The sequence below is a fragment of the Centrocercus urophasianus genome, unplaced genomic scaffold (assembly GCF_019232065.1).
Source record: "Centrocercus urophasianus isolate 14NV4802_14NV808 unplaced genomic scaffold, USGS_Curo_1.0 seq_17, whole genome shotgun sequence".
Taxonomy (NCBI): domain Eukaryota; kingdom Metazoa; phylum Chordata; class Aves; order Galliformes; family Phasianidae; genus Centrocercus; species Centrocercus urophasianus.
The window spans coordinates 23,156,112-23,184,017 of NW_024884722.1; the positions used below are offsets into that span (position 1 = coordinate 23,156,112).

At 38.9% G+C, this 27,906-nt stretch overlaps 1 protein-coding gene across 8 annotated transcripts in view; it reads left to right on the forward strand.

The window, feature by feature from the left end:
* The window catches only part of ZMIZ1 (zinc finger MIZ-type containing 1), a 321,213-nt gene that overhangs the window by 284,358 nt on the left and 8,949 nt on the right, over positions 1-27,906 (forward strand). For 5 of the 8 annotated variants that reach the window (XM_042818839.1, XM_042818842.1, XM_042818841.1 and 2 more), the window contains 14 exons: positions 3,903-4,017; positions 6,212-6,429; positions 7,843-8,041; positions 8,991-9,281; positions 11,513-11,695; positions 13,971-14,145; positions 15,401-15,587; positions 18,845-19,055; positions 20,254-20,359; positions 20,906-21,066; positions 21,384-21,451; positions 23,311-23,379; positions 23,909-24,156; positions 27,005-27,168. In XM_042818839.1, coding sequence (XP_042674773.1) covers positions 3,903-4,017; positions 6,212-6,429; positions 7,843-8,041; positions 8,991-9,281; positions 11,513-11,695; positions 13,971-14,145; positions 15,401-15,587; positions 18,845-19,055; positions 20,254-20,359; positions 20,906-21,066; positions 21,384-21,451; positions 23,311-23,379; positions 23,909-24,156; positions 27,005-27,168 — 2,395 coding nt within the window. The remainder of the gene's footprint in view (positions 1-3,902; positions 4,018-6,211; positions 6,430-7,842; positions 8,042-8,990; positions 9,282-11,512; positions 11,696-13,970; positions 14,146-15,400; positions 15,588-18,844; positions 19,056-20,253; positions 20,360-20,905; positions 21,067-21,383; positions 21,452-23,310; positions 23,380-23,908; positions 24,157-27,004; positions 27,169-27,906) is intronic. The other 3 variants (XM_042818844.1, XM_042818843.1, XM_042818846.1) reach the window with 3 other exon arrangements.

Consider the following 27,906-nt stretch of genomic DNA (forward strand, 5'->3'; position numbering starts at 1 on the left):
TATGTAAACAGAGTATCTGATACACATACAATTGCTTTAATAACAATTGTAGTTTTAGTTATGTAAACATATTTTAAGTGCAGCATTTCCAAATAATGCCACAAATCACATGAGAGCCACACTAATTCCCTAGCTTTTACTTACTATAAGGAGCCCACTTTGTCTTAAGCTATTTTTATTAGAACTAGCTGACGATCTGTGTGTGATGTAAGTTTGTAACTATTCTGAAGAGGTTTGCCATCTGATTGATTCTGTTTTTCTAGCACTGGGAATTAAGAGATGTGCCAGTGTGCCTCTCTGGCATTTGTGCTGCATTACCAGTGGCTTCAGTAGATTTGCCAGTAGCTAAAAAATCTTTCCTACTTACAGCTTGGTCACAGCTTCACTACATCATCATTGAAGAAGTGTTTCTCTTCATCTCCTTCTCTTTGCTCTATGGCTTCCTCTGCTGTTTGGCCTTTCATGCTGACCAGTAGCATGCAAAGATTCATTAACGCTGTTATAAATTTAGTCCATACTCTTTTAGTGGACTCCAGCTGAGCCCAAACTGACTCACTGCCCTCCAGGATGTACTGAGAGACTTAATTACCCTCATATTGTTCAACAGGAACAACGTTGCAGGCAGCACTTCATTTGGCCTGGAGACTTTGAAGCTTCTTTGCCTACAGGCTGCCATTTTCAAGCCTCAAGAAAGGGATGTCAGAAATATGCAGCCTTGTATATTAACAGCAGAAGTGACTGCTCTTTTGCAAATGACAATTGAATTGGTCATGTGTCAGTATAATACTTATATGGATTTGCCTATGATGGTGGGAGTATTCCTTTGGGTTGTCTAAGGACAGAAATGCAAGTTAAAGGAGTGGAGAAATGGAAGGGCAAGTTATCCTGAAGCTAAATGCTGTGTATTTCAGCATGTCTCACTGCTTAAAGCCAGAGAGACATTCACACAGCAGAGGTGTGGTGAGTGCCATGTCCAGTGTAGCAAGGTTGGACTCAAACGTGTGTGTAGGGGGTGATAGCTGGAGTATTGTGTCATGGGGTACAAACTGGGAGAATGCCAAATATTCCTCACTGCAGTAGCCAAAGGAAAACTTGCGCAAAGTGACATCTAGCTCAGTAAGTGCACATTAGGTGTACAGGTTGTTGTTCTGTGAAGCAGTACCTGCCACTGTTTCAGAGTTGCCGCAATTTCTGAACTAAGTTCTGTGTTGGACAACGTAGGAGTCATGTGGTTCAATGTGTGCAGTGAATGTTTCTCAACAAATCTATGTATGGCCTTTTATTCTGGCTTTCATGTGTCATGCTGAGTTTCCTATGCCAGCAGCTTTCATCATATGTCAACAGTATGGCTTCTTGAAATGACACTGTACCATAATGTGGTAAAAATTGAGTGATTTACTCTTCTTTATAATTAGATGAAATGATTGCATAATCTGCAAGAATCTAGCTCAACCTTTGCCTAACAAATGTTCTGATTCTACAGTTGGATGAATAATAGATGAATTCTTTTCTGTGTACTGTAAAGGAGAATAGGAGAAACATACTTTGGAGGCAAAGAAAATGAAGATATGGGTGCAACTTCTTATCATAAGCTATGGCATCACTAGCTCAAAGCATGAGCATGTGTATCAGCCACACTGCTTATTTGAATTAGAGGAGCCTTCAGTGACTCTGGTTTGATCCCTGTCTGTCATTACCCTTCTTACATTGTCTTTACTCCTGCACTTACAAAATATTTTCTTTGTCCCTCGGGTTTTGTTACCCGTTGGCCGCACATCATTCGTGAGTATCCAGAAATGGCTGCAGCGAGTCCTGTAAGTGCTTATGTCATAGCAGGATCTTTGTAGTCATTGAAGTATACAAGTGTCCATGCGTGCCATAAATATATGAAAAGATCGCAGGGCAGACATCATCAAAAACCATCAGAGGAGGAAATAAAGTAGGAGGCATCATTCAGAGCAGGAAAAAAGAGGAGAGCTTTGTAGTAGTCACACACTGTGAGTTAGTCATCATTCATCTCCATGTTGACCGAGGGGACTCACTGAAACATTGCGTCACTTGCAAATATTAGTCACCAAAATCACTGTCTGAGACTTTGAGGGAGACTAGGAAGATTTTTAACCTTGTAAGAGAAAATATTTTAAAGAAAAATGGGCTAAGAGGACTCGCTGATTGCAAGGCATTAAATATGCCCTTATTCACACATCATTTTATATGCATGCTGTCAAGATAAACATTACCAATCAAGCATTTCATATAGAATTAATGTTTTCCATTAATTTTCTCTAATTATTTGTTAGGGGAAATTATTTTTTCCCTAATTAAATTCTTTTCTTTTTCTATTATTACTTAATTCAATTTGGATATTTTGAAACAAACAGGTCAGTTTAAATTCATCATTATGTTCTAACACAGTGCTACTGTGCTGACGCAGGTATATGGAATTTGTTTGAAACTTAGTAGTTGCTTATAAAATGTACTCACTATTTCATTTCAGCTTGCTGCTATTGGTATTACTAGGATTATTGGCACTTTGGACAAGGGCAGTTTTTATCACAGGTGTGCACACTTTTTTGGGCAATGTATTTCCTATTATTGAATGATTTACACTAGACTTTATGAGCTACATGAAGAGCAAACACAGATATAGTCCTTGATTTTGGTTCATGGCAGAAAAGGGAGAAGTGGCCCAAGCCTGTATGCTGTTCTGATAATACAGGAGCGTCACCTCTCTAGTCTGCCCCAGAGCCCTCACTGGGGCATAGGCAGCTTTGTTGCCTTGCCAGGTGTTGCTTGAATTACTTCTGAGGTCCCTGGAGCTTAGGCTTTGATGCATTCCTATACATTTCTAGGAGAACCTGCATAGATTCTTTGGGTATGGTAGCACCACCAAGAATTCTAGTGATAACTGGTTATCCAAGCAAAAATGCTTTCCTTGACAAAAAATACAGGTAAGGATCTTTTGGTGATGAAAGAGCAATTTGTATGCTTATTAAATGGTTTTATATCTAGGTGAGGAAAGATCATGTGTATATATGTACATATATGCAAATGGAAGTCTAATTTACAAGTTAATGGTATGAGAACAAGTAAATTTCAAATCAGGATGTGTTTTATGGTGATGGATCAATGGTTACTTTCATAGAATTTAGCGTATGTCATTAATTACATGGTGTGTACATATGCTGTGTTTATTTTGCAGCCATTAAAGTTTTTTTATGAAAAGAACTGTAAGAAATGCTTACTTGTATCTGTGGACAAAACTAATGGAAAAACCCAGTCTTCTCATCCACATATTTATCTGAAAGATGTGGTGTATATCTGCAGTTGATTTTCTAGCATGCTGATTAGCTAATACTGTTTTTGGCATGCAGCTTATCCGTTGTGTAGGAGAACACTATCTGAATTTCAATTTACTTTTCAAAATGATGTTGAACTGCTATTCCTTTAAAGACTCTTCTGGCCATTTGAGGACCCAGTGCAGACAGTGGAGCTGCAGTCTAGTCTCAAAATCTAATTGAATTGTTATGAGGCAGCTGAAGAAGTGATTGTTGAAGAGCTTGAGATGGATTGCAAAAAAATAAGTGCTTCTGAGCAACTGGCTTAGTGTCCCCGTTTGAAAATCTGCCCTTGAGTTTATTTTTACTTTCACTGGTATCAGACCTTTATGGTAAAAGCCCTGTATTTTGATATAATCAAGGAATTCATTAGTTCCGTGTGGTTTTGGTGAGATCACATTGCTATTAAAGAAGAAACTTTATGCCTCTGGGAGTGCTAAGCTAAGAATGGAAAAAGGAATGGGGAGTTAAGGTAATGTGAGGTGTTAATCCTGTGTTCCCACCAGCAATTTGCCACCATTTAACCTTTCAGAATCTCATTCTCCTAAACGTTTGTTTTCACAGTGATGGGTCTTTCCCTTACGACTCTGTTCCCTGGCAGCAAAATACCAACCAGCCTCCAGGTTCCTTATCAGTGGTCACCACGGTATGGGGTGTGACTAATACCTCTCAAAGCCAGGTAAGCTTCTCTTTTATGTTGCCTCCCTGCTAGATTTGTGTTTTGATTAATGCTTGCAAAATGGAAAGCTTTGGGGAAAATTCTCTTAGAATCATTAACATGTCTGCATTCTCTTTGTTGTGCTTACTGCTTTATTGCTTTTTTTTTTTCTTCTTTTTTTTTTTCTTTTTTTTTTTTTCCTCCAGTTTTGTTCTTTTTGGAAGCATCAGAAAGGAGGTGACTGAGAGCTTCAATCAGCAGTCCTCTTAGCTGCATGCATATGTCAGGATAGGGTATAGCACATATTTAAGTACTACAAGCATGACTTTGTCACCTCTTTGTAAACCTCTTAGGAATTCTAGTTTGAGTTTTTTTATTAAAAAGAGTGTTTCTGTCTAGATTCTCAAAATGGCAACTTCTGTTGGTTTTACCTGGGTCTGTTGTTGCGTACTGTGGGCTTCTGAGATCTGTTTGCAAACTCTACCTCCATGCCGAGGTACCAACTACCAAATGTAGGTTGAACTCTCTTCAACCTCACTGTTGATGCTGCCTAACTTCGCTAATGTATTTCAGTATGCCTTGGAGTAAAAGCAAGATCTGGCTTCCAGGCAAGAGACATATTTCTGTGATTTTCATTCCATTCTCTCCATCTTTACTTCTCTTTCTCTTCTCCAAAGATAATGCTGTGCAAAATTAGGCTGTATGAAGGAAGCAGCTTTAATGAAAAGGATACGGGTTATCTCTGATAGTGTGCTCTCCAAGGGTTTTGACACAAGTCATACTCTCAGACAACATTGCCCCTTTTCACACCATGGATGAAGTGCCTTAAACACATTGCCATGTTTTGTGGGCACAACTGATGTGTAAATCCAGCCTGGTTTTTCCATGTTTCTCAAATCAAACGTTATTAGATCCCTTACCAAATTTTTCTGTTCGTTTGTTTTAAAAGTTTGGTTAGAAAAATAAAAACAAAAATGTTGTGAATTGAGTCATTTTAAAAAGTAATCATTCAGGAGCAAAGTCATATAGATAGTCACATGGCAGTTATGTGAACATTGTGGCACAGTCTTCCTTCAAAAAACACAGATAGGTAACGCTTACCAGACCTCATTTATTACTGTTGATTTCTTTTTAAAACCAAGGTCTCCCATCTGGGAGAGGAACAGTTTAGTAAATATAAACATATAGGTCCATAATAGCACTGGCCAGAAAATGAGAAGATAATCCATTGCAGAAATGTTTCACACTTAAGATGGAAAAAGAAAAAATGATTCGGTGTTTTGTTCTATCTTAAGAACAGTGTTATATTATTTAAGCTCTTCATGATACTACAGAGGAATGTGCAACAAAAGAAAACAAGTGCTTTGGTAAAAGGAAGAAAATGCTTCTTCAGAATTACTGCATGGAAAGGGTGAAACTCTGAAACGTGAGGGTTGGCTGTAGCTGTTTAGAGCAGATTGAGACAAATGGCAAGGTTTCCCATAAGTCTTCGTGCTCCCCAGGGGGATGAGCTGGACTCACAGATTTGGTATCACAAATCTCAAAACTGGATAAACTCAACACCACCTTGTGGTTTGGTCTTTTGCAAAAATTGTAACTTCTAAATTTCTTCCTAAACAGCAGGCAGATTTCCATGCAGATAATCCCTGTACCGTCATGCTTACGTCTCAAAGAAAGTCATATCATCTTTGGTTCAATTGAAAAAAAAAAAAAAAAAAAAAAAAAAATTGAGCAAACCAAATTGTACAAAACAGTCTAAGCCATGGAAATACACACTCCTAATAGTTTTTGCATCTGTAACATTCTTTACAGTATGTCTGTAGGGCTGGATACTTGTAAGTCATTTTGAAGTCCTACATAAACAAAACAAACTGAAAATATAGAATGTGCTTTCTCTTAATTGAATCCGTGTCACCTAAAGAATATGGATCTAGCAGGTCTTTATTGAAACTTTTTAGTAAGTGCTCTCGTTAACTAAGTGGATTTTAAACTGCCCTCTGTGAAGGAGAATTAGATATCAGAGACTCTTGATAGTTTGAAAATGGGTAAAGGAGAGATCGTCAGAAGCCAGTGCATCTAGGCTTCTGCAAGACACATGCTTAGAGTTCAGAGTACAAGATGGTTATATCCTAATTTATTGATTCCATCAAATCAACACAATTTGCTTGATGTAGTTCAAAGTACATCCCCTTACTCTCATGTTTCTTACTCACAGGTGCTGGGAAATCCAATGGCAAATGCTAACAACCCTATGAACCCAGGAGGAAATCCCATGGCTTCTGGGATGACTACCAGCAACCCGGGAATCAACTCCCCTCAGTTTGCTGGACAGCAGCAACAGTTTTCAGCCAAGGCAGGCTCCACTCAGCCGTATATACAGCAGGGCATGTATGGGCGACCCAACTACCCTGGAAGTGGAGGCTTTGGTGGGAGGTAAGATATACCTGTGTGAGGTGGAAAAGGAATGTAAATAGTTGATGAAGCTTGTTTTAGTGATGTGATCAAAGTGTCACACACTCATTTTGATGTGTTAAGTCTCAGTAGCTATTTTATGCTGGTCAACTAAAATGCATACTGCTCTTATAGCTTCAGAAATCAGCTACCCAAACTACAACAGAATTCATCGCAGTAAATGGAAATGGCTTAGGTCAATCAATTAGTTCTAATAAACCCCCCAAATAAAGTTCTAATTAAGAGAGATTGTTAAATAGACCACAGGCTTAGGAATGATTAACATTTAATAAGGCCAGGTTGTGAAAGATATTGATGACATAATTTATGCGCTTGTATGGAGAAATAAACTTGAGCGTTAGGCAACAGTAGATTCTTATGGATGGAGTATTTCTGCCCAAAGGCTTGCAACACAGCAGGCATTTTGGAAAAAAAAGAATTATAAAAATGGAGGCGGCGTAGATTTTGTTAAGAGATGTGATCTTATTGTGTATTTGTTTTGTTTTGGAGAAGTAAATAATGCATTTGCAAGATAGGTCTAAAGTAATAGCCCGGGCTTTGTTAAATTTTGATGTTCTATGTCTGTCCTTTGTAAAGAAGAGTAGTAAGTCCACTTAACAGAAACCACTATTTATGGCCTCTCAGCAAAAACTGCTGGAAAGGTTGTTAACGTAACCATTCTCGTGTAAAGAATATAAGCTTAGGACTTGTATGTCTTGATCTCTCACCTCTGCCACTGATCAATTGAGTGACCTTGAACAAACCATGAAGTTTCTGTACCTCTATGTTAACATCTCTAAAATGGACACAGTAGTACTGACCCATATTTATAAAGATACTTGAAGTCTTGGAGTTGAAAAGACAGGATTTTGTTTCATTTATATTATGACCAGCGGAAGACCTGGCTAGGAACTGCAAAATTAATTGTGCGAGATCTGGAAGGAGCTGATTGCAGTGGGTCTCTCCTAGCTGTTCTGCTCAGGTTGAGGGAGGAGTTCTTTTGCACTTGGCATAGTTTGCCACCAAGGCGGGTGAATGTGCTTTTGTGGAGGCAGCTGTCTGTTCATGCTACTGTGCAATCTGCCCCTAAATTATTGCAAAATGGAGCACGCATTAACTTTTTGGATTTCAGCTCAATTTCTTAGTAAGCTCCAGAGCTGCTGCAAAGCAGTTTAGTGCCCTCCAGCAAACAACCAGGGGGAGATGCCTTGCAGTCCTAGTGGCACGTGAGCAGCTCTTGTATCTCACTTATGCACTGAATTCCTCCTCCTGCTGACTCTCACTGGGAATTGGTAACATAGTTTTGAAACAGTTCTTCTGGATGTGGAACACAGAAGTTCAGAACAAAACCAGACACGTCTCAATTGTTTCTTTCTATCTTTTTTTCCTGGTCAGTTACCCTGGAGGCCCCAATACTCCCGCAGGGATGGGCATCCCGCCGCACACCAGGCCACCAGCTGATTTCACCCAGCCAGCAGCTGCTGCTGCCGCTGCTGCAGTTGCAGCTGCAGCTGCTACAGCAACAGCTACGGCAACAGCCACTGTAGCAGCCCTTCAGGAAACACAGAATAAGGACATGAACCAGTATGGACCGGTAAGAATGTAGCCCCTATGACTTCATACCTGCCTGATTTGGACCATCACAGGGAACTGGGCTGCCTTCCCTTTATTTTATTTAGGTGCCAACCTATATTTTTGCATGAGCATGGTTATAAATGCTTATGAGAAACTTGTGGAATAAATGTTGCTATGAGTTGAAGTGCCCCATTTTTCCCCAAAAAGTCTGTCTTCATAGATTGTCCCTTTAAACAGTCAAAGATTACCTGAAGTTACGGGTACATCTGATGAATGTGTTATTTCTGCCTTTGCTAGTCCTGTGAACCTCTAAACTTGAGTATCTGGTGAAATGTTTCAGAATTTCAAAAAAGGTTTTGTATTGCTTGAGTAATTGCTTATTTTGCCAACTGCAGTCAGTTTGTTTTCTCCCTTCAGACAAGGAAACAACAATAGAAAGGAGATTTGCTTTTTAATAATTCCATCTGCCTGAACGGCTATGTGAGACATGCATTTCTGGTGATCCATAGCCTCCAGCACATCATGATTTGCTGTAATATTTTTTTTTTTCTGAAAACAAACAAGGGTTCGATTGCTTCAAATTTTCTCTTTAGCAAACCTCTCAGAGTTTTGAAATATATAGGCCCGTATGCCAGATGATGTAATGAAGGATAGCACAAATTGTAGCACAGTGCTGTATGTATGTAGCGAGCTTTGTAGCCTAACCATTATAGACTAGCATTTTGAAACTGTTGCTCATTGTAGACGTGCCTGTCTGTCTCTCTTATGTCTTGTATGATTCTAAGTGAGCTTTTATTATAAATAACATCACCACCTATCAAAAACTGGAGAACGTTAAAGGAAAATGCGACATAACACATCCCTTTCTTTTCCCCCTCTCCCCCCAAAAGCATGTTCAGCCCCCTCTTCCCATTTTAAATGCATGTCGCATTTTATTCTTTTTTTTTTTTCTTCTTCTTCCGTTGAAGGTTTGTTCCTCTTTCCAGATGGGTCCAACTCAGGCTTACAACAACCAGTTTATGAACCAGCCTGGTCCTCGTGGCCCTGCTTCAATGCCAGGCAACATGAACCCAGCAAGCATGGGAGCAGGAATGACACCTTCCAGCATGAGTGGGCCACCCATGTCCATGAACCAACCTAGGCCTCCTGGAATGAGTCCCTTCAGCACCCATGGGCAGAGGATGCCTCAACAAGCCTACCCAGGCCCACGGCCTCAGTCTTTGCCTATACAGGGCATAAAGAGACCGTACCCAGGAGAGGTAGGAAGTTCTCTAGTTTATTTTATTTAGTATAGAGCATTATTTTGGCTGAAGGTTGCTATATGCTAAATAATGTATGATACACATCACTCTACAATAACTATATCTTTGTTCCAAACTTGATAGGAAAACTGCTTGTAAAATATGAGTGACAGCAGCTATTGATTTTTAGCTTCTGAAGTACTCAGATTGGTCCTTGATATGTAAGTCAAAATTATAGTCATTAAAATCAAGAAAGGCCCCAAACCATCTGAGTCTTCAAAATGTCACTTTGAGGTTCTCATGCTAGGTGGTAGAGTCATAGACCTTAAGCAGACTTCCTTCACAAGTGTGGATTTATTTCGCTTGACAATTTCAAAGACATGCTGAAGGGTGACATACTTCATTTGAGCCCAGAACGTATGTGGTCTGCATTTTCTTGAATGGTTTTATTGTTCTAAGGAAGTACAGGGCAGACACTGTATAAACACCAATAGTAGTAACATTTATTTTGAAGACCAAATGCTTTCCAAACTTCTTTAGGTTTGATTTTCATGAGTGCTTAGATGAATATAAATCATGCTGAGCTCGTGTCCCTCTGTGTCAGCACTTACCTAATATAAGTTTATTTGGAGTGTAGTATTTCTAAGTTCTCATGCTGTTATGTGAGACCTGAGTGGCTTCATATGCAAAATTATTTTTGCCATTGTGATTTGTATTGTAACTTCGAGCAGTATAATTAGGGTCAAAATGATACAGAGATTAAGACAACTAAAGGTGCAGGCAGATGTGCTTTTGGATTTTAAAATGCACAATGGCATTTTACTGTTAAAATTGGTGAGAATTAGGCAGTGGGTGCTTTTGAGAATTCTATCCATTACCTGTCCGCATCTGTGTATGCCTAAATGTCTTTATAAATCTAGTCACCAGTTACTGGCTTCAGATATAATTTCCTGGTGAAGTTATGTATAAAACAGAGACTATAGTAATAGCTATAACTCAGCTGTAAGGCTTTCAATATTATTATTTTTTCCCCAAATGTAATAAAACAATAGTAAGAGTTTATAAAAAACATACAGCAAAGAGTACTATGGCATGCACATATTATAGCAAGCATTATTTCTAGAGCTGCATTTATGTATTCAAGACTAGTTTTTTCCTAATGCATAAACTGCTTTTTAAGAAATCTGGAATAAAAAAAATAATAATAAAAAAAAGAAAAGGAGGAATTGTTTCTCTGGAAAGGTCTTTCACTCTGTAGAGTGAATGCTACCACTTACTCTAAAATTATAAAAGTAAAAAATACTTATCTTCAGACTTCATGTTTTAGGGAAGGCTGTGGCTTCTGTTTTTCTGTTTCAGAAGCAACTTTGTAGTCATAACTGAATATCATCATGTTCCCAATAAGTTAATACTGATCGGAGCCTAACTGTTGCATGCTTGCTAGTCTGAGAGTGTGCAAATTCTGTCGATGCTATTTGTATTTTGGTTTTTGAGAGCTTAGTTTATGGAGACTTCTTATTAATCAATTAATCATCAAATTGGCATTTTATTACCTTTGAAGTTACAGTTTTCATTATTTTGATTCGAGAGATGGGCACAATACTCACAAGAGTTAGCAAGGTGTTTGTGACAAATACCAAATCATATTTAGCTCGGGTACTGTCATTCAGGGCCAGGGTGGCAGCTGTGTTGAGCAGTAAGAATGTGTTATTCTGTGCACATTCCAGAATTACTATATTTTTAAGGTACTTTTTCTTTCTGTGCTTCCATTCTCCATCTGGAAAAGGAAATACAAGGATGGTGCTGGTAGTGCATGTAAAAACAGAGATATTGTGAACATTTCACATTTTTACAATTCTAGGTTTCTTTTTGAAACCAGAATTTTCTTTTGAACCATAAGGGTAGCATAAACAGAGGATTGTGGGGACTTAACAACACCATAAGGGTTGTGTGTGTGTGTGTGTGTGTGTGTGTGTGTGTGTGTGTGTGTGTTGAGATGCAGGGGAAAATGTATGTATTTGATCTTATCACTGCTTGGGACTTTCACTCTTCTGAGTGAATATGCACTTCCAAGCATCAGGGCCCTCGTTTAGGCAAGAGTGACGCTAAATGAAGGAATATTCACTTGGAGATTTGATTTTGTTCTGTATTGAATCTACCACGTAATATATACTAACAATCAATTCAGAACAGTTGCTTGCCAGAAATAGATCTTTGTTTTGTTTTCTTTCATCTCTATTGTGAAATAGCCAAATTATGGAAACCAGCAGTACGGACCAAATAGCCAGTTTCCAAACCAGCCTGGTCAGTATCCCACTCCCAATCCTCCAAGACCCCTTACATCTCCCAACTATCCTGGACAGAGGATGCCAAGCCAGCAGAATACAGGGCAGTACCCTCCTCCAACAGTCAACATGGGGCAGTATTACAAGGTAAGCATTTTTAGATTATCAGTTCTCGTTCCAGTAGACATTTGTGGATGGAGTCATATTTATGGCTTCTTAGCTACTGCTTTTACATCATTGAAGGAAAGACAGAAAAAAATACAGTGCTTATACTTATGTTCTAGATATCACAGGAACAAGTTTATCAGACAAGTTGGATTACAGTTTCAAACCGGTTCATAAAGAAAACTGAATGTTACTGCGGCTCCTTAGGAGCTCTTGGTTTCACTTTAAATATAGCTTGTAAAAATAAGTACATAATGGATGCAGCTGTAAAATTTTCACCTGTTTATTGACAAACTACAAGAATACAGCTTTGGAAATTTGTAATAAACAAATTCCACATTGCAGCATCCCAATTTCAGACCTGCAGTGGTCACTGTGAGGTTAAACCAGACCAAAATTAAAAGCCGTTCCAGCTGTAGAATTCATGTTCAGTACTGAAGTTTGCATGACTTCCGCCCACTTCTCCCTGTTTTCTCTGTTGTTGGGTTGTTTTTCTTGTTAGTTCTGGGGTTTTTTGTTGTTGTTGTTGTTGTTTTCCTGTGCTGTTTGTTTTGGGCAAAAAGTAGAATTGTTTGCGTGTTGTATAAAACCTTTTTTATGGAATTATCCCGATTGCTTCTGATTATCCATGTTGAGTTTTACTGAAGACCTTCTGAAGTTTGACGTCTCTTGCACACGGATACTTCAGTGAATATAAAAATTGAGAGGACTGTGGATGGTCTGATCTGCTCTTAAAACATTAGCTCTAGGTTACTTTCTCATTTTGGAGATTGGAAGGTGCAAATTTGTCTTGGATTGGAATTTCTTGTGTGAATCACACAGAAAACACACCACTGAAAAAGGAGCCAAAAAAAAACCCCAAACCCTTTTCTATAGAGTATCTGCTCTATGTGCAGCCAAGCTGTCCACTGCAGCATGACCCATGAAATCCTGTTGCATCATAGCAGCTTTTGGAGAAGAACACAACCGCTGCAGTTCTAGTGCGGTCAATTATGCCAAAATAACAGCAGAAGATTCCTTTGAAGTTTTGAAGTGACAGATTTAAAATATATATTTTACATTTGTTTATTTTGGCTGGGTTTGAAGTTTTTTTTTTATGGAATAGTTCTGATGGGGGATTTATGCTCTTTGCAATGCATTTTGTATTCAAATATAGACCGTTCAGGGAAACAGTTAGAAAATAAATTGTCAAGAAGGGAGATTATCTCTGGCTAGGGAAAAAAATAAAAATTCCGTAGATGAAGCCTAAACCTTTGGACTATAATGGCTGTGAAGACAGGAACTGTATGTTTTAATGAAAAGAAAAAAAAAGAACACACACACACAGAAATGTAGGATGGAAAAGTAAAGACTTAGAATATAATTCTCTTCTTGGGTACATCAGAGTACCTTACTTAGCAGCATGGCATTTAGATGTGGAATCAGATTTGAAGTCCTCATATTTTGGCTGCTTGTAAGGATGTTCATCTTGTGATGCTCTGTTATGTGTGTACTTAAGGTACACTAGCTATTAAAAGAGGGTGCCAGGCAGTTGCAGTTTTGTTTAGTATCATCATCTTGCACATTATTCTTACTGGTTTATTCTATTAACTCTACCCTTCCCCTTAATTGCAAGAAGCAAAACCAATGGCGTTTTAATACTAGAACTACTATATATAATTAACCATCTGTTTTCTTTTAGCTAGTCTCATTTAGCAGCAGACAGAGAACAGAGTCAAACTGTGGATGTGTAGAATAAAATAGATCCCCTGAGCCTCAGAGCCTTTGTTCTGAGTAGGTGAATTGGACAGGAGTGGAAAAAAAAGGGTAGATGGAAGAGAAAGGGTCACAGACATTCTAATTCTGTGTCCCTGGATTTTGTTTTTCATGTAGGCTTTTGAGCACTGGGGCCTTTTTGGAAGCAAACTAAAGAGGTGCAAAGGGCTGGATGGGCTGGAATGGTGTGGAGAAACTGAAATGGTTGTGGAAAGAGAGCGTTCGGTGGAATGCAGTTAGCGTGTTAGCAGCCTTGGTTTTTGTCTGGTCATTGCCTGAATGAAACTGGCTGGTCTGCTGGATCCAGATCCTGCTTACTTCTTCTGGTCTGCCTCTTCCCTGAAGGCCTCATGGGACATCCTGTGGTTTCTCTTCCTTCTGGAGACAGAAGAGCCTTCCCTCTTTGTTTGTAGTCGTTGATGTTTAATAACAGTACAATTCACAGAGCTTATTATTGTTACTTTCAGACTGCAATAACAATGTGATGTTATTTATTTTCTAGCCATCAAGGCCTGTACCTGTGGCAAATTACCCTCATTCACCTGTTCCAGGAAATCCCACGCCACCTATGACTCCAGGGAGCAATATTCCTCCATACCTGTCACCTAACCAGGATGTCAAACCACCATTCCCGCCTGACATTAAGCCAAATATCAGTGCTTTACCACCACCTCCAAGTGAGTAGTAGCAACCAGAATACTCCTCCTGTCATTTATTGTCCCTTCATTCTTTGCCACATACATTTCAGTCTGGAAACCAGGTTTGATTGCTGCTCTGGGAGAGGCTCAGATTGCTAAGTTATAATAGGTGGCATGGCCCTGCTGCACAGCACAGACTCTACAGAGTGAGGAAAAAGGAAAAGAAAGGATTACTGTCCCCTCCTAAAATAGAGCATCCCAAGAAGTTCTTCAGTGCTAAAGTATTCTTTACACATTTCTTCAAAGTATTCCTTTGATACGCTTCCTGATGATAAAACATTTAATTTCGAGTTGTGTTATGTGTGCTTGGTAGGCTTGTTGATTGTATGAACTTTTATTGTGGTATATTTTGTTCAAGGGCAAAGCCATTCATTGAACATAACGGCAGAATGGCATATGATGTGAATATTTATAGTGTTGTCTCTATTGTGATCCATACAGGCTTAAGAATATTCAGTAGCATGCCAAAAATTGATATATGTTCCTTTCAAAGTCGCTCAACCTCACAGCTACATTTGGCTGGGAATAGGGAAGGAATAACAAGATCTCTCTGGCTCTATAATAGCACAAGATGTTTGATGTTTTGCTGTGACTGATGAACAGTAGGAGATATTACTTACTAGGGAATTGGGAGAATCTTTGTTTCCTAAAAAGGACTTCTGCTGCATTAGCACTTTGCAGCCAGTCTTTGGAATTCAGGATAGCTGAAAAATGAAGTAGAAGAAAGTGATTGCAGTATTGTTTGGGCAAAAACATAGTATTTAAAGGCATTTGGCCTGCACTGTTTAGCTGCAAATTACCACAAAATCTTGTGTTACTAGATCAAGTAGCAATTGTGTGCTAGTATATTTGATCTTGGGAAAGGTTCAGCTGAAATTAATTGGGTAATGTTTTTCCCTGTTCAAAGCAGAAGAAATAGCTAAACATCATTGCTGTTGGCCATAATCAAGAGTTGTCAGTCTTTTTGCTGAGAGAGTAAGGCTGGACACCAAACCGATGCAGTGATAAAAACACAAGTTCTTGCCACATTGTTGCCCAGAATAAAAGGAGAATAAAAGAGTCGGGTTTTCCATTGTTATCAGCTTGAGCCTTTTCACTTGCATTGACTAGATCCTGTAGCTACTTGTGTCTTTCTTTTGTGCGTGTATGAACATGCAAAGTTAAACCCAGTAGCAGATCGCTGTGCCATTTGTTACTATTCTGTATAAATATACACATTATTATTGCACTGCAGATGCTAAAGGGAAAGTTCATGCTTTCTCTCCCTCTTCGATCCCAGCCAACCACAATGATGAGCTGCGTCTGACATTTCCCGTGAGGGATGGTGTTGTGTTGGAGCCCTTCCGGCTGGAACACAACCTGGCAGTCAGTAACCATGTCTTTCACTTACGGCCAACTGTTCATCAAACGCTGATGTGGAGGTAAGCTGAGTCTTGTTGTGAAGAAGTCTTGCACCAGCGATGGAAAATTGGCAGGCGGTGTGAACTTCATTTAGGTTTGCCATTTCACTTCAAAAATTGTGGCCTAGCTAGGAAAAGTCCCCTTTATGCTCAAAGATGGTATCACCTGCTGATTTCCAAAGGCAGCGTGTTCTAAAATACTTCCTGATGGATGTTGCATTTCCTTGCTGATAGCACACTCTGAAAAGTCATTGTAACCATTTCATCATTTCTGCTCTGGGTAGAATGAGTGCAGGATGTGCGTGACAAACATTGGTTCAAACTTTGATGTAGCAGACTCTGAAGCACTAGGTGCTCTGTGACCTGTGAAATATTAGTTGCAGGTATAGCTAAAATTAAATGGCTGAATATCTGATAATTAAAAATAACATGCTAAAGAAGAACCCAGTTTAGATGCCTGATAGCATCAGTTGGAGAGAAAACTGCTTAAATCCTCCAAAGTTTTGAAATTGATTTCATACATCCCCTCTTTTCTGTGAATCCCCAAATAAGGATGGATCAGAAATATAGAACATAGCTTCCCATACATAAAGTCTTCTGTTTTTCAATTACAGCAAATGCTACTTTCCTGTACAGAAAAATAGTTTTCCTAGGTGATAGGAATTTAATTTGGACTTGCATGAGTGATTCCAGCTTATGTGCTGCTTTCAACATGTTGATCAGCTTACAATCAGAGCCAGATTTCTTTTTCTATGTTTTCAAATCCTGCCAAATAACTCTGTCTCCTGTTTTTCTCGGACAGTATTTCAGTTTTCTGATTGCAATGTGTGAAGCTCTGTGCACTGTGGAGCTTGGATAGCCGCTCACTGTCTTGTACAGAGATTGTTTTACGGGTGTAGCAGTTGAGGTGGTAAAACACTGCATCTTCAGCACATTTTCAGTTATGCCTTCCTTACTTTCAGCTTCTTCAGAGCCTGGATCAAATACACCCTGGCCTAAATGGGACTAATAACTTGTAGTTTCAGCTTTTTCCACCTGAGGACCTTCTTCCCATTTACTGGAATTTGTTTGAGACTTCTGTTTTTATGGCATGGACAAAGCACAAGGTGTTCCGGGGTAGCAGAGAGATGTGCTGGGTTCTCTGCCCCCAGGATGGACTCTGGCTCTAAAGCTGGGACTGGTCATAGGATACAAGAGTGGTTTGCTGCCACAGTGCCCAAACTTGAGGTAGCCTGGGGGTTAGAAGTGAGAGAGATTTCAGACAGACCACATCCAATAATTAACACCTAACTTTGAGGTCAGTTATTGCTTACTTGAATTTCATTATCGTGGAGTACTGGAAGCAGAGGGAGTTTTGGCAGTTATTTGCTGGTTCTTATTAATAAGTAATCACTACTGGGGATTGTGCTGGCTCATTCAGTAGATTTATAGTGCTGCACTGAGGCATGAGGCTGTTTCTTAATATCTGTTCTTTCTTTCTGTTCGTTCTTTCTTCCTTAGCTCACCAAACACACAGCCTTTATTTAAACTCATTTTAATGAAGACTCGTAGGTAAACTGTGCTCAGGTCTACTGTTTTGAAAAGCTTGTCAGTGGTGGGGAGAACGGATGGTCCTGTAACAAAGTCATTGCAAATGTACCTTAGGGTTGGATGGATTCCAAAAAAATGAATTAGCCACATGTGTGGAAAGATTTTGTTTTTATAGAGATGATGGAATTGAGCCAGTTCTGAATATTTTTCTGCCAGTTAAAATATTCAGCAGAACCTCTCACATGTACACCCATAACGAACTGTTTTTGTCCCCATTGGGAACTTTTCATGGTTATGAGAAGCAGAAGATTGAAAGCAAGAAATTGAAGCTGGCTTGAAGCTGGCTCAATCTTAGCACTACTTAGTTATTAGCAGAGACCTGCTGGGGGGCTGTGTGCTAAGAACACGAAGGTCTCCTAATCTCTGTTCTCACCCTGAGACTTTCAGCAGACCTGGCCAGAGTTCTCAGGAATGCACATAATCCATTTGGGTTTTATATTAGAGGCACTTCCCTCTGGGTTTCAGTGGTTGCTGTATGTTCTCATGAGATGAGAATTTCCAGTAGATCTTGAAGAGATCTTTCAAAACTTATGAGTAAAATACTAGAAAAAAAACATCTAGGAACACTTGATATAGAAGGATTATGCTGAATGGTCACTTAATTTGTATTCTGTGCTTTTCTTTACTAAAAACAAAACAAAAAAAACATGTTTATCCAATACTAAATCTAGATGTTTTGAAATCTAGAAAAGACAGTATTAAGTCACAATTCAAATCTCTATTTCTGATAAGGAAAATGGCAGTTATGATGATGATCTGAATGAGCTGTTCCTTGTGGATCTTACAAAGATGTATTCTTCCACACAAGATGAAGAAATGAGCACCTGAGTTTTCAAGCATAAAAGATAAACATTGGGCAGAATGTTTTAGTTATCACAAACAGCAGAATTCCAGCATTTCAGTTCAGTTCCTTATGTTCTTTTATATTTCTTCTTCATATTGCTCTTTTCTAGCACATTGACATTTGTGTGCGACACTTAGAAGTCATAATCTCTACCAATTTAATTTTTATTAATTTAGTTTTAGCCACTCCCTTTTTTTTTATTTTGAGGTGCAGAATAGCATGTGATATTTATTAGTAGAGGGAGGAAGGGAATCCTACTCTGAAAGAAATTGTAACTTGGGTAAGTTTAATCCACAGCTGTGATAATTTGGAATCAAAGACATACAGGCAGTGAGAAACAGAGGTCATTTTCTGTTAGTCGATTTACCTGTTCTAAGGCTGGAATAGCTGTATCTGTACTACATCTGACAAGCACTTGTTCAAAACCTTGTTCAAATGCCCTGAAATAGTGAAAGATCTGGAATCTTCTAACACAGTCTGCTGCATTGTATAACTTTCTTGTTCTTTACTTTTCACTCAGACATGAAAAACCTATCGTTTTAACATTTCTTTTTTTTGAGGATCATTTCACAGTCTGTTTTTGCAAAGTGGTTTGAGATGTTTCCTTGGAAAGTCCTTTATAAGTGTAAAATATTAACAACTCTGTGGCATGCTTGCATCATTAATTCATCATGACTTTCTTCTGTTAAGGGTTTTTGTGATGAAAGTATGTTATATCTTTTATTGGGAATAATTCTAGAAGAATAGTCTGATTGGTCAAGAAAAAACGTTCCTAGCAACAAAAAAGACCTCCCTCTGCAATGTGCAAGAAAAGTTAAAGGAAGATTTATTGGTTGTTGTACAGGTCTGACTTGGAATTACAGTTCAAGTGCTATCACCATGAAGACAGACAAATGAACACAAACTGGCCAGCTTCAGTCCAGGTCAGCGTTAATGCAACCCCACTTACCATCGAACGTGGTGACAACAAGACATCTCATAAACCTCTGCACCTAAAGCATGTCTGCCAGCCAGGAAGAAACACGATTCAAATTACAGTCACAGCATGTTGTTGTGTAAGTACATCGAGCTTGCGGCTGCAGCTGCTGATGCTGACTCTGCTATTTAGTACAGTTTGAAAATGTCGCCTTGGCTGAAAAAGCCTTCCTCTCTCTTTTTTTTTTTTCCCACGATTTTTTTTGGTAGGGCTCTTGTTTAATGGTGTTGACACAGGCAGAGTACTAATGCTGATTTTTTTTTTTTTGTGCTGCAGAATTATTGCAGACTGTAGCAGTGTCCCTTCAGTGAGTTTGAAAGGACTTGGGGGCCCAGGGGAGGAACGGAGTTTGCTCTCCAAGCTCTTTAGTGTGTGCCTGAGTTACAAAGTGGCTGAAGGATTTTAAGGGAGTAGATTGTTGTGGTGTGGACTGTTATCCAGTACTAATTTCATTTACGTAGAGGATTAAACTGCAATTGATTTGTCGTGATAACTTCAGCACTCTCATTGTTGATAGTGATTTTCAGATGAAAAATTCATATCCCGTGAAACCTTCCCCCTTTCTCCTTTTGCATGGTTTAGTTGCTTTCAGATACAAGTATTATATTTTTAATGCAGACTGTTCCGCACATTACAGTCTGAGCTTTTAATTGCTCTGTTGTTACTGACAAGAAAGCAAGCTGCTACCTCTCCCAAGGTCACAGTGTGAGGCGTTTTAATGGGGAGCCATTGACACATTTTGCTTTACCTCACATTGAAGTATCTGTGCCTAATACCATTTATCTGTTGGCTAAAAGCCGGGGCAGCATCCTGCAAATCCACAGCAGGCTCTTACGACTCTGTGTGGGAAGGAGGATTCAGTGAGTTGCAGACAGATCAATGGCAAATTGTGCAACTTATAACATAGTGTGATGGCAGGCAGATAGTCTAGATTATGTCAAAGAATCCAGGGTCTTAGGAATAAACCCAAGTGTCAGAGATGAATATATCAGCCCTCCATATTCTGAATATTAAAGAGAAAGAAAATGCAGAACATCTTTTCTTTTTTTTCTAAAGCTATTGTATGCTGTGCTCCTGGGGAACAGAACAAGATACTGTACAGCATTCAATATATCCCTATGGGAGTGCGTGCACTCAGCAGGGCAGCACCAGCTTTCATATTTATGCATTAGATGCCTTCTGAAGCTATGCATCCAAGGGAAGAATGCAGCTCTGTTCAGCAGCTTATGTACCATGTGTGCTTGGTTCTCGTGGTAACAAAGCATGTTCTCTTTCAGTCACACTTGTTCGTGTTGCAGTTAGTACACCGGCCATCAGTTCGCTCTGTACTTCAAGGTCTATTAAAGAAACGCCTCCTCCCAGCAGAACATTGTATCACCAAGAGTGAGTTTTGTTTTTTGTGGGTGATGACTTTCTTAAAATGCCTACGTTAAATTGTGATTAACTATTTCTACACCAGATTTGTTTGCCTACTGAAAACTTTAAATTACACTTAAGAATTTCCAGAATATTGTGTGCATAGATTAAAACCTTGGGGTACTCAAATTTTGAAGTCTGTTTGGGTGGGGTAACAAAATACCAAGAACACAAACTTAGTCCCTAATGATGGCTCTTCTGTCCTGGGATAGTCTGCATTTCCCCCATATTTGTTTTTCTCCTATTCCAAAGAGTTGCATTAAAAAATTCTTCTCCTTTTTCATTTAGGGCTGCTTTAAGTGCATGTGTAGTACTTGCTATAGTTGAGACAGAGGCTGATATCCATGTGTGTGATGGTTTGTCTGTACAGCACAAGATTATGCAGCATACGCTCATGTGGATAAATTGTCTGTTAGAGTAGCCTGTAAAGGATGAATTGTTGGTCTTTCAAATTTCTACATTAGGATTTAAAGAGTATATGTATTTTCTCATGCATGCCTTCTTCCTAAACAGTAAAGAGGAACTTCAGTAGTGTAGCAGCTTCCTCTGGCAATGCAACACTAAATGGGGAAGATGGAGTAGAGCAAACAGCCATTAAAGTGTCTCTGAAGTGTCCGATCACATTCCGGCGGATTCAGCTCCCAGCAAGGGGTCATGATTGCAAGCATGTACAAGTGAGTAAATGCCAATGACATTACAGTGTTCCCTCCACCATGTGTAGTAACACATTATTGTAAGAGAGAGCTTAACAGATTTCCTTTTTGTCTATCAATATAAGAAGTTAAATACATATATGTATTTCTGTTGAATGTAGAGACAAGTACACTACTTGGTTTAGATGTTAGTTCTAGTAGGGTTTTATTCATGGCAGTTTTACTTTTGTCTGACTCAGTTAATACAGTATTTTCCTTTGATTTTTCTCTTTTTTTGTTGTTTTCTTTTTTCTTTCTTTCTTTCTTTCTTTCTTCCTTTCTTTCTTTCTGATACATAGTGCTTTGATCTGGAATCTTACTTACAACTGAACTGTGAAAGAGGAACTTGGAGGTGTCCAGTATGCAAGTAAGTGCAACTATGCTATGTGAAATGCTGCTGTAGGTGATTTAACCAAATTTCAGTAATATTGAAGGTAATGAAGAAAAGATAATTTATTTGGAAGGGAGAGAAAGGAAGTGGTAGAAAATGAGATATATAAATACATAACATTTACCTAAAGTCCAGTGAGAGTTCTTCAGTACTGCATGAATTGAGGGAACACCCTGGATTTTTTAGAAATTCAAAAACAGTTAACAGGACATTTTCTCACAGAGCGTATTGTCTGCTAGCTCTCATCAGGATACCATTGTGTTGTGTAGAGTTCAAAAGAAGCTCAAATATTTGTAGTGATAAGACAGATATCTACATGAAACTGGTGAACTGGGAGTTGATTTTCCTCTAGACTATGAAGTATAAACAAGGAGCTGATAGCAACATACCATGATAAAAGAATAGATAGTCTATTCTGGAGTTACTTTTGTAATTTTCATGTTGTAATGCTCAAATTAGTAAACTTCAAATATTTAAATATTAAAATTCTCAATATCCAGTTGAGTTTGGTGGTTTAAGGATGCCAAATAACTGTCTTAGGCATTGTGCTTTGAGTCACGTAGGAATGCAGTTAACGCCAGTGTTCAAGGAGAATGGGAATTTTGGAGGCTGCAGCATGTGCCAGTAGGATCCTCCAGGGTCAATGTCAAGTGCAAATGAAGGCAAAAGCAGAAAGTAGAAAAGATTCCAATTCAGAATAAGGCTGATTTTAAACAGCTGAAATGTTTCCAAGAAGCTGCTACTACGAAAGTTGGGAGAAATTGCTTACAGAAAAAGGAAAATACCTCAGTATATTTTCAACCTTATGTCTTGACCAGAGCACTTGCATACTGCAGAAGAAACAGAAGATAATGCCTTAAAGTGGTCACATTTAACTGAGCAAAAAAAGACTCGCAGAATGTCTGCAAGCCCATTCAATGTCTGTAACCTGCTGTGCTTAGTGCACATGGTTATGACCTGGTTACAGCCTCAGCTGAGAGCCAGTGCTCTTAAGCTCGAGCATCTGTAGCTGTAGCAATTTGCAAGCACCTCTGCCCATCTGTGTCAGCCAATGTTATCTGTTGAATAGATGTGGCCATTGTCCATTTTATCTGCTTCTGTGAACGTCACAGACTTGAGATAAGCTTGACCATCTGTGATTCATAGCTATCCTAAAGCTCAGATGATTTCTCTGAATTACCTCAAGCTTTTTAATCTTTTGAGTTTGGCTAAAAATAAGAATTGGATGTGTTAAAAGATAGCAGTTACTTCATAGTTTATGTATTGATATATTCAGGCTAAAATTTGTATCCTCTTTCTCTAAGTATGAGCACCTACATTCTGATCTTAGAGCCGATGTAACTAAGTCATCACTGTTACTGTTTTGTTCTGTCCCCATGTGTGCTCTGTAAAACTGTTATAATATGCAGTTATTTTGAAGACATATTACTGCGTAGCTCAAGGAAACAGCACAGATGCAATTTTTAAAAATTAGTAGTTATAGATGATGGCCACAGGAGAGATCTGTGCTTGAAGAGACTTTATATCTGAAATACAATTCAATAAAATCAACAATCAACAAAGATGTGGACAGTTAGTGGACATACACAGATCTACATATGTATGTATGCATGTACCCTTATTTAACCTGTTTGATTTTAAAAACTATTATCTTCGTAAAGCAGATGTAGAGCTGAAGCTGTTTCTCCCAAGTCATTATAAGTTACTTGTAAGAGATAGTTGGTAGATCTTAGACTGCTGATTCCATCACTAACCTATCCTTCTTTTAAATATATGAAGATATATTCTAATATGAAGGAGTTGGATTTTTGTTTGTTTTTTTTTTCCTTTTCTAGTAAAACTGCTCTGCTGGAGGGCTTGGAGGTTGACCAGTACATGTGGGGTATTCTCAACGCTATACAGAAGTAAGTGAATTGATATTTCTGATATCCAAGATTAAGTAACTGGGACATATTTTATTGAGTGCTGAGACAGTCATGCCAAAGAAGGTGTTAATGATTGAACTTGAGTATTCTGTTTCATGGCTTCTTGGTGAAGCTAGTAATATCAGTGAGCATAGCTAATAATAGTGTCTCTTTCTGCCTGCTTAATAGATCTTGTTTGGGTCATCTCCTGATGACAACTTCATCAGTGAAGCAGAAGGAAGAATGAGAATGGAGGATGAAATGTTTTCTTGTGTTTAGAAGGAGACCTTCTGATTCATATGTAGATACATTTGGATTTCACTGTGAGGATATAAACAGAAATGTGCTCTCACAGTTGCCATTTCTAAAATTCGCTTTCAGCACACTTGAGGAGTGAAAGATTTTGAGGTTGTATATACTAGAACACTTAAAAACATTTGTTACCATCAGTTTCTTAGGGAAATATCAGCAGAATTGACAGGAAACAGAAGAGCAAGTGATGTGCTAAAATTCTCGTGTTATTTTACAGCTCAGAGTTTGAAGAAGTTACCATTGATCCAACATGCAGTTGGAGGCCAGTCCCTATAAAGTCAGATATTCACATCAAAGATGACCCAGATGGCATTCCCTCCAAAAGATTTAAGACCATGAGTCCAAGCCAGATGATCATGCCAAATGTGATGGAGATGATTGCAGCTTTGGGTCCTGGACCATCACCTTACCCATCCCTCCCACCTCCTCCAGGAGGCAACAACTCCACCGAATATGGAAACCAAGGTAGGTTTTACATCTTTGTTCATGCAAATTGTTACTCTCAATGTCAGTGAGTCAGTCGGATTCCTTTGTTACGCAGGTTTGTCACTTTGCCTTCTCATGGACATTCAAAAGGAAATCAAAATATGTGTGGCTCCAGTTCTGAAATTCTACACGAGACTTTTCATATAAGATTCATCTGGTTAGAGGAAATATCTTTTAGTAAGGCAATTGGTGACTGCCACATTTATTGCCATGCAGTTCTCTCTAAATCATTGAGCACTGTGTGTTCCCTTAAGCATTCATGGCCTGCCACAATATACATCTTTCCTCATTTTTTCTGTCTATTTTCCTTCTGTTCCCTCTCATTCTATTAAAAGCTCGTCCTGCTACATTACTTACTATGTAGCAAACCTGAGTCATTAATCCTGCCACTTGAGCAGGCGGCTGACATTTCGTGGATCAATCAAACTTTTAGCTGCTTTGCAAACACCTTTGCATTAGATTATGACTTCTGAGATCCTCTGTCCATGCATTGCCAGTTTGAGAAAGGTAGAACTAAATCCAAGCAGTGGAAATACCTTTTCAAATGACTGGGATACTCTGAATAACTAAATTATACTGACAATTCTAAAAATATGAAACCAGAGACTGTTCTTTTTGCAAGAAATAAGATATGACTCAGTTCAGCTCAGAGAAAAGACCAACTGTTCACACCATCAGAATCCTCAAATTGATTACAAGGTGATATATGTGCTTTTTGCAGGCATTTGAAGAAAAATGTATCTTGCATGCAAAATATGGTTCATTTGCTCCAATGACTGCAAAACTGATGACAGATGATAAAACTTTCCAGGTTTTCAAACAGATGAATGATTACTATAACAAAGCCAAGAGCACTGAATCACAAATTTTTCAGTTGCTAAGTAGGAGCGAAACGCAGTCAGAACATGAGAACAGAGCCATCTTTTCTTTATCATCTTTCTAGCTCCTTTGCTCAGGAATGGACACAGTAGTCATGTAAGCTGGGTTTTAGTGTTTCTTTAGTGATTGTTGCCTGGACTGTTATTTCCCTCCCTTCCGCTGAGATCCTGTAGCAGAGTTAGGCATTGCTGCTCAGAGCTTCAGCTCATCATGTGAAATCCATTTTGTTATACCTCTGCTGCAACACACGTATCAGGGCAAGGGACCAGATTATCCTAAATGACTTTACAGGTGTGTCCCTCAGTGGGTGGCTTAACTCTTGCCCCAGAGAAAGGTGTATTTCTGCATGGCTGTAAATGCCTGGGCATCATGTTTTTATTCTCTATCAGTGGGTGCAATGAAACTTAGTCTTTATTATTAAGTGATGTCCTCTGATTGACAACATTCTAGAAAAAAAGTAGTAGTGTTATTACTGTGGTTTTTGTTTGTAATTGTACTGAAGTATAGTTTGTAAATATAGCAAGTACTTGATAATACAAGAGCTTATTAAATTTTTCCTGAGAAGTGAGGCAAGAGCAGTTACATTCTGGGAGAATTATCCAGTTTGCAGATTAGCAAAATGGGAATTAGTAAGGCTCTGTGGTATTTACATGGTAGATCAAAGACCTGACTTCTCTGAGAAATACTCTTACATGGCTAATGACTTCTATTCCTCTGAGATTAAGCTTCTGCTTATGAAACTGTGCTGAAGAGCAAATGTTGCAGCTACTTTGGTTTGTTGAACTCCCTTCTTGACTTCTTCCATTTAAAGCTGCTGTATTCCAGCCGAGAAACCTCAAGTTCTCTGTTCAAGTTCGAAAACTATTCTATTGTTTCTGAGTTCAGTATCATGCAGTTAGGTCACGTATAAAAAAATAGCTCAATGGCTTCAGTCCAGTCCTAATTCTTCAGAGCAGATAAACCAACAGAGTTGGTATCTCAAATGAAAGTGCTAACAGAGGGATCAGAACAGAAAAGAATTGTGAAAATAAATTCCCTGTACTATGATGCATGCATACTGCAGAATTATAGTAACGCTCACAGGGCTGAGGTGAAAGGGATCAAAACACACTTGTCCTGAAATTCAGCAGAGGGCCCCAGGTTTGCTGCTAAATAGTAGATGTGTGAGGGTTAAAACCTGAGTCTGAATTGTTATGGAATTTTGATGCTCTGGAGAACATCCTTTCCATCCAAAGTTACATTTCATAGATTTGCTGATTTTTCATTTGTGAATGCATGTATCCACATCTGAAACACAGGATGCGAGCAGGCAACTTGTAGCTCTGAAAATGAGGGTAGGTGTTTCCAGAAAGGGAAAATTAGAGTCGAATGCATGTTATTAGGTTTCATGGGAACAAGGAGAATTACATCATAAGCCTCAATTAGACATGGAGGCCTCTTCTGCATTATCTCAACAGAAGTTGCCTATTTATACTGAGAAACAAGAGGTCAATTAACTTTGTCAGAAACTGATGCAAAGCTACAGTCCTCCTCAGTGCGTGGAAATGTAGATAAAAATAACACAGGTGTCCTATATACAATTTGTGCTTGGGCAGCGAGTCAGTTTCACTCTGATTCTTCTGACTTTTTGTCTTGCTAAGTTTAATTAGTGACTTAACAGCAGCTTTTCTAGGTGTCAGGAGGTTTCAGTTATTTTCAGAATGTACACGGATTACTACAATCAATTCTAATATTCCCAGCAGTAGCCAATACATGAAAGCCAAATGCCATTTTTCCTCCCTATTCATTCAGCTGCCTCTGCAATGGGGAGCGCAACATTGCTATGTTCCCCATCCTATGCAAGGGAGATATATAGCCCTGCACAGCTTTAGCAAGACTATAAAAGATCAGTGTCAGGAAAAAAAAGAAAAAAAAAAATTATTTTGTATTGTATCTGCTTGTCTTTCAGGTAACAGTTACCAAGGTCATGGCAATTTTGATTTTCCGCACGGGAATCCTGGTGGAACATCTATGAATGATTTCATGCATGGGCCACAGCTGTCACATCCCCCAGACATGCCGAGCAGCATGGCAGCTCTCGACAAACCTCTCAGTCACCCTATGCAGGAATCTGTAAGTAATGATGCTGCAGATGTAGATCTTTCTTTGCAGGAGTAAGATGCTCCAGTCAGGCAAATGGACTTTCCTTGTGATTTGATTTTCCTTGTTTTGGATTCCTAACTTTGGCAGCATCTGAAATAGAGCAGCCCTGAGAAATGTTGTCAGAAATGTCAGTTTTAGTTTCTGGCCTTTTCAAGTTTGTGGAGAAATGTTTTAAGGGTTTTTTTTAATTGTCGTTTAAGCTTGTTTATCTGAAAGAAACAACCTGGCTCAGTGTACCTGTGTTAATCATTGTGCTTTCCTCTGACACCTGGGAAAAACTAGCCAGCAGTATCCGTGAATGTCCATCTTCAGCAGACAGCTTGTTATAGCAAGACGTTGACTGATTCAGAGCAGGGACAGTGTCTTCCCTGACTTTGTTTCTGAGGTCAAAGTTTGCACCAAAGCATTTTGTTAGGAATGCTATCCAAGTAGAATAAAACACACCTTTAAGCTGTTGGGAATAGGATAAGCCTGTAGATTTCAAGGAGAGATACTGCTGCTGGTCTGAGGCTGCACCAATGTAATAGATTTAAAAAACAGGTTCCTCAGATCTCAGGTGGAAAGGCAGAACTGCTCATTAGAAAAGCTGCTTGCTCAGTGGACCAAGTTTTATATACAGAACTTTACATCCAGATGATGCAGTACTGCAGCAACAAGATGATAGAAAAGTTACCTGCAGTGTTTAGCTCTTAGGCATGGCTAGTCATC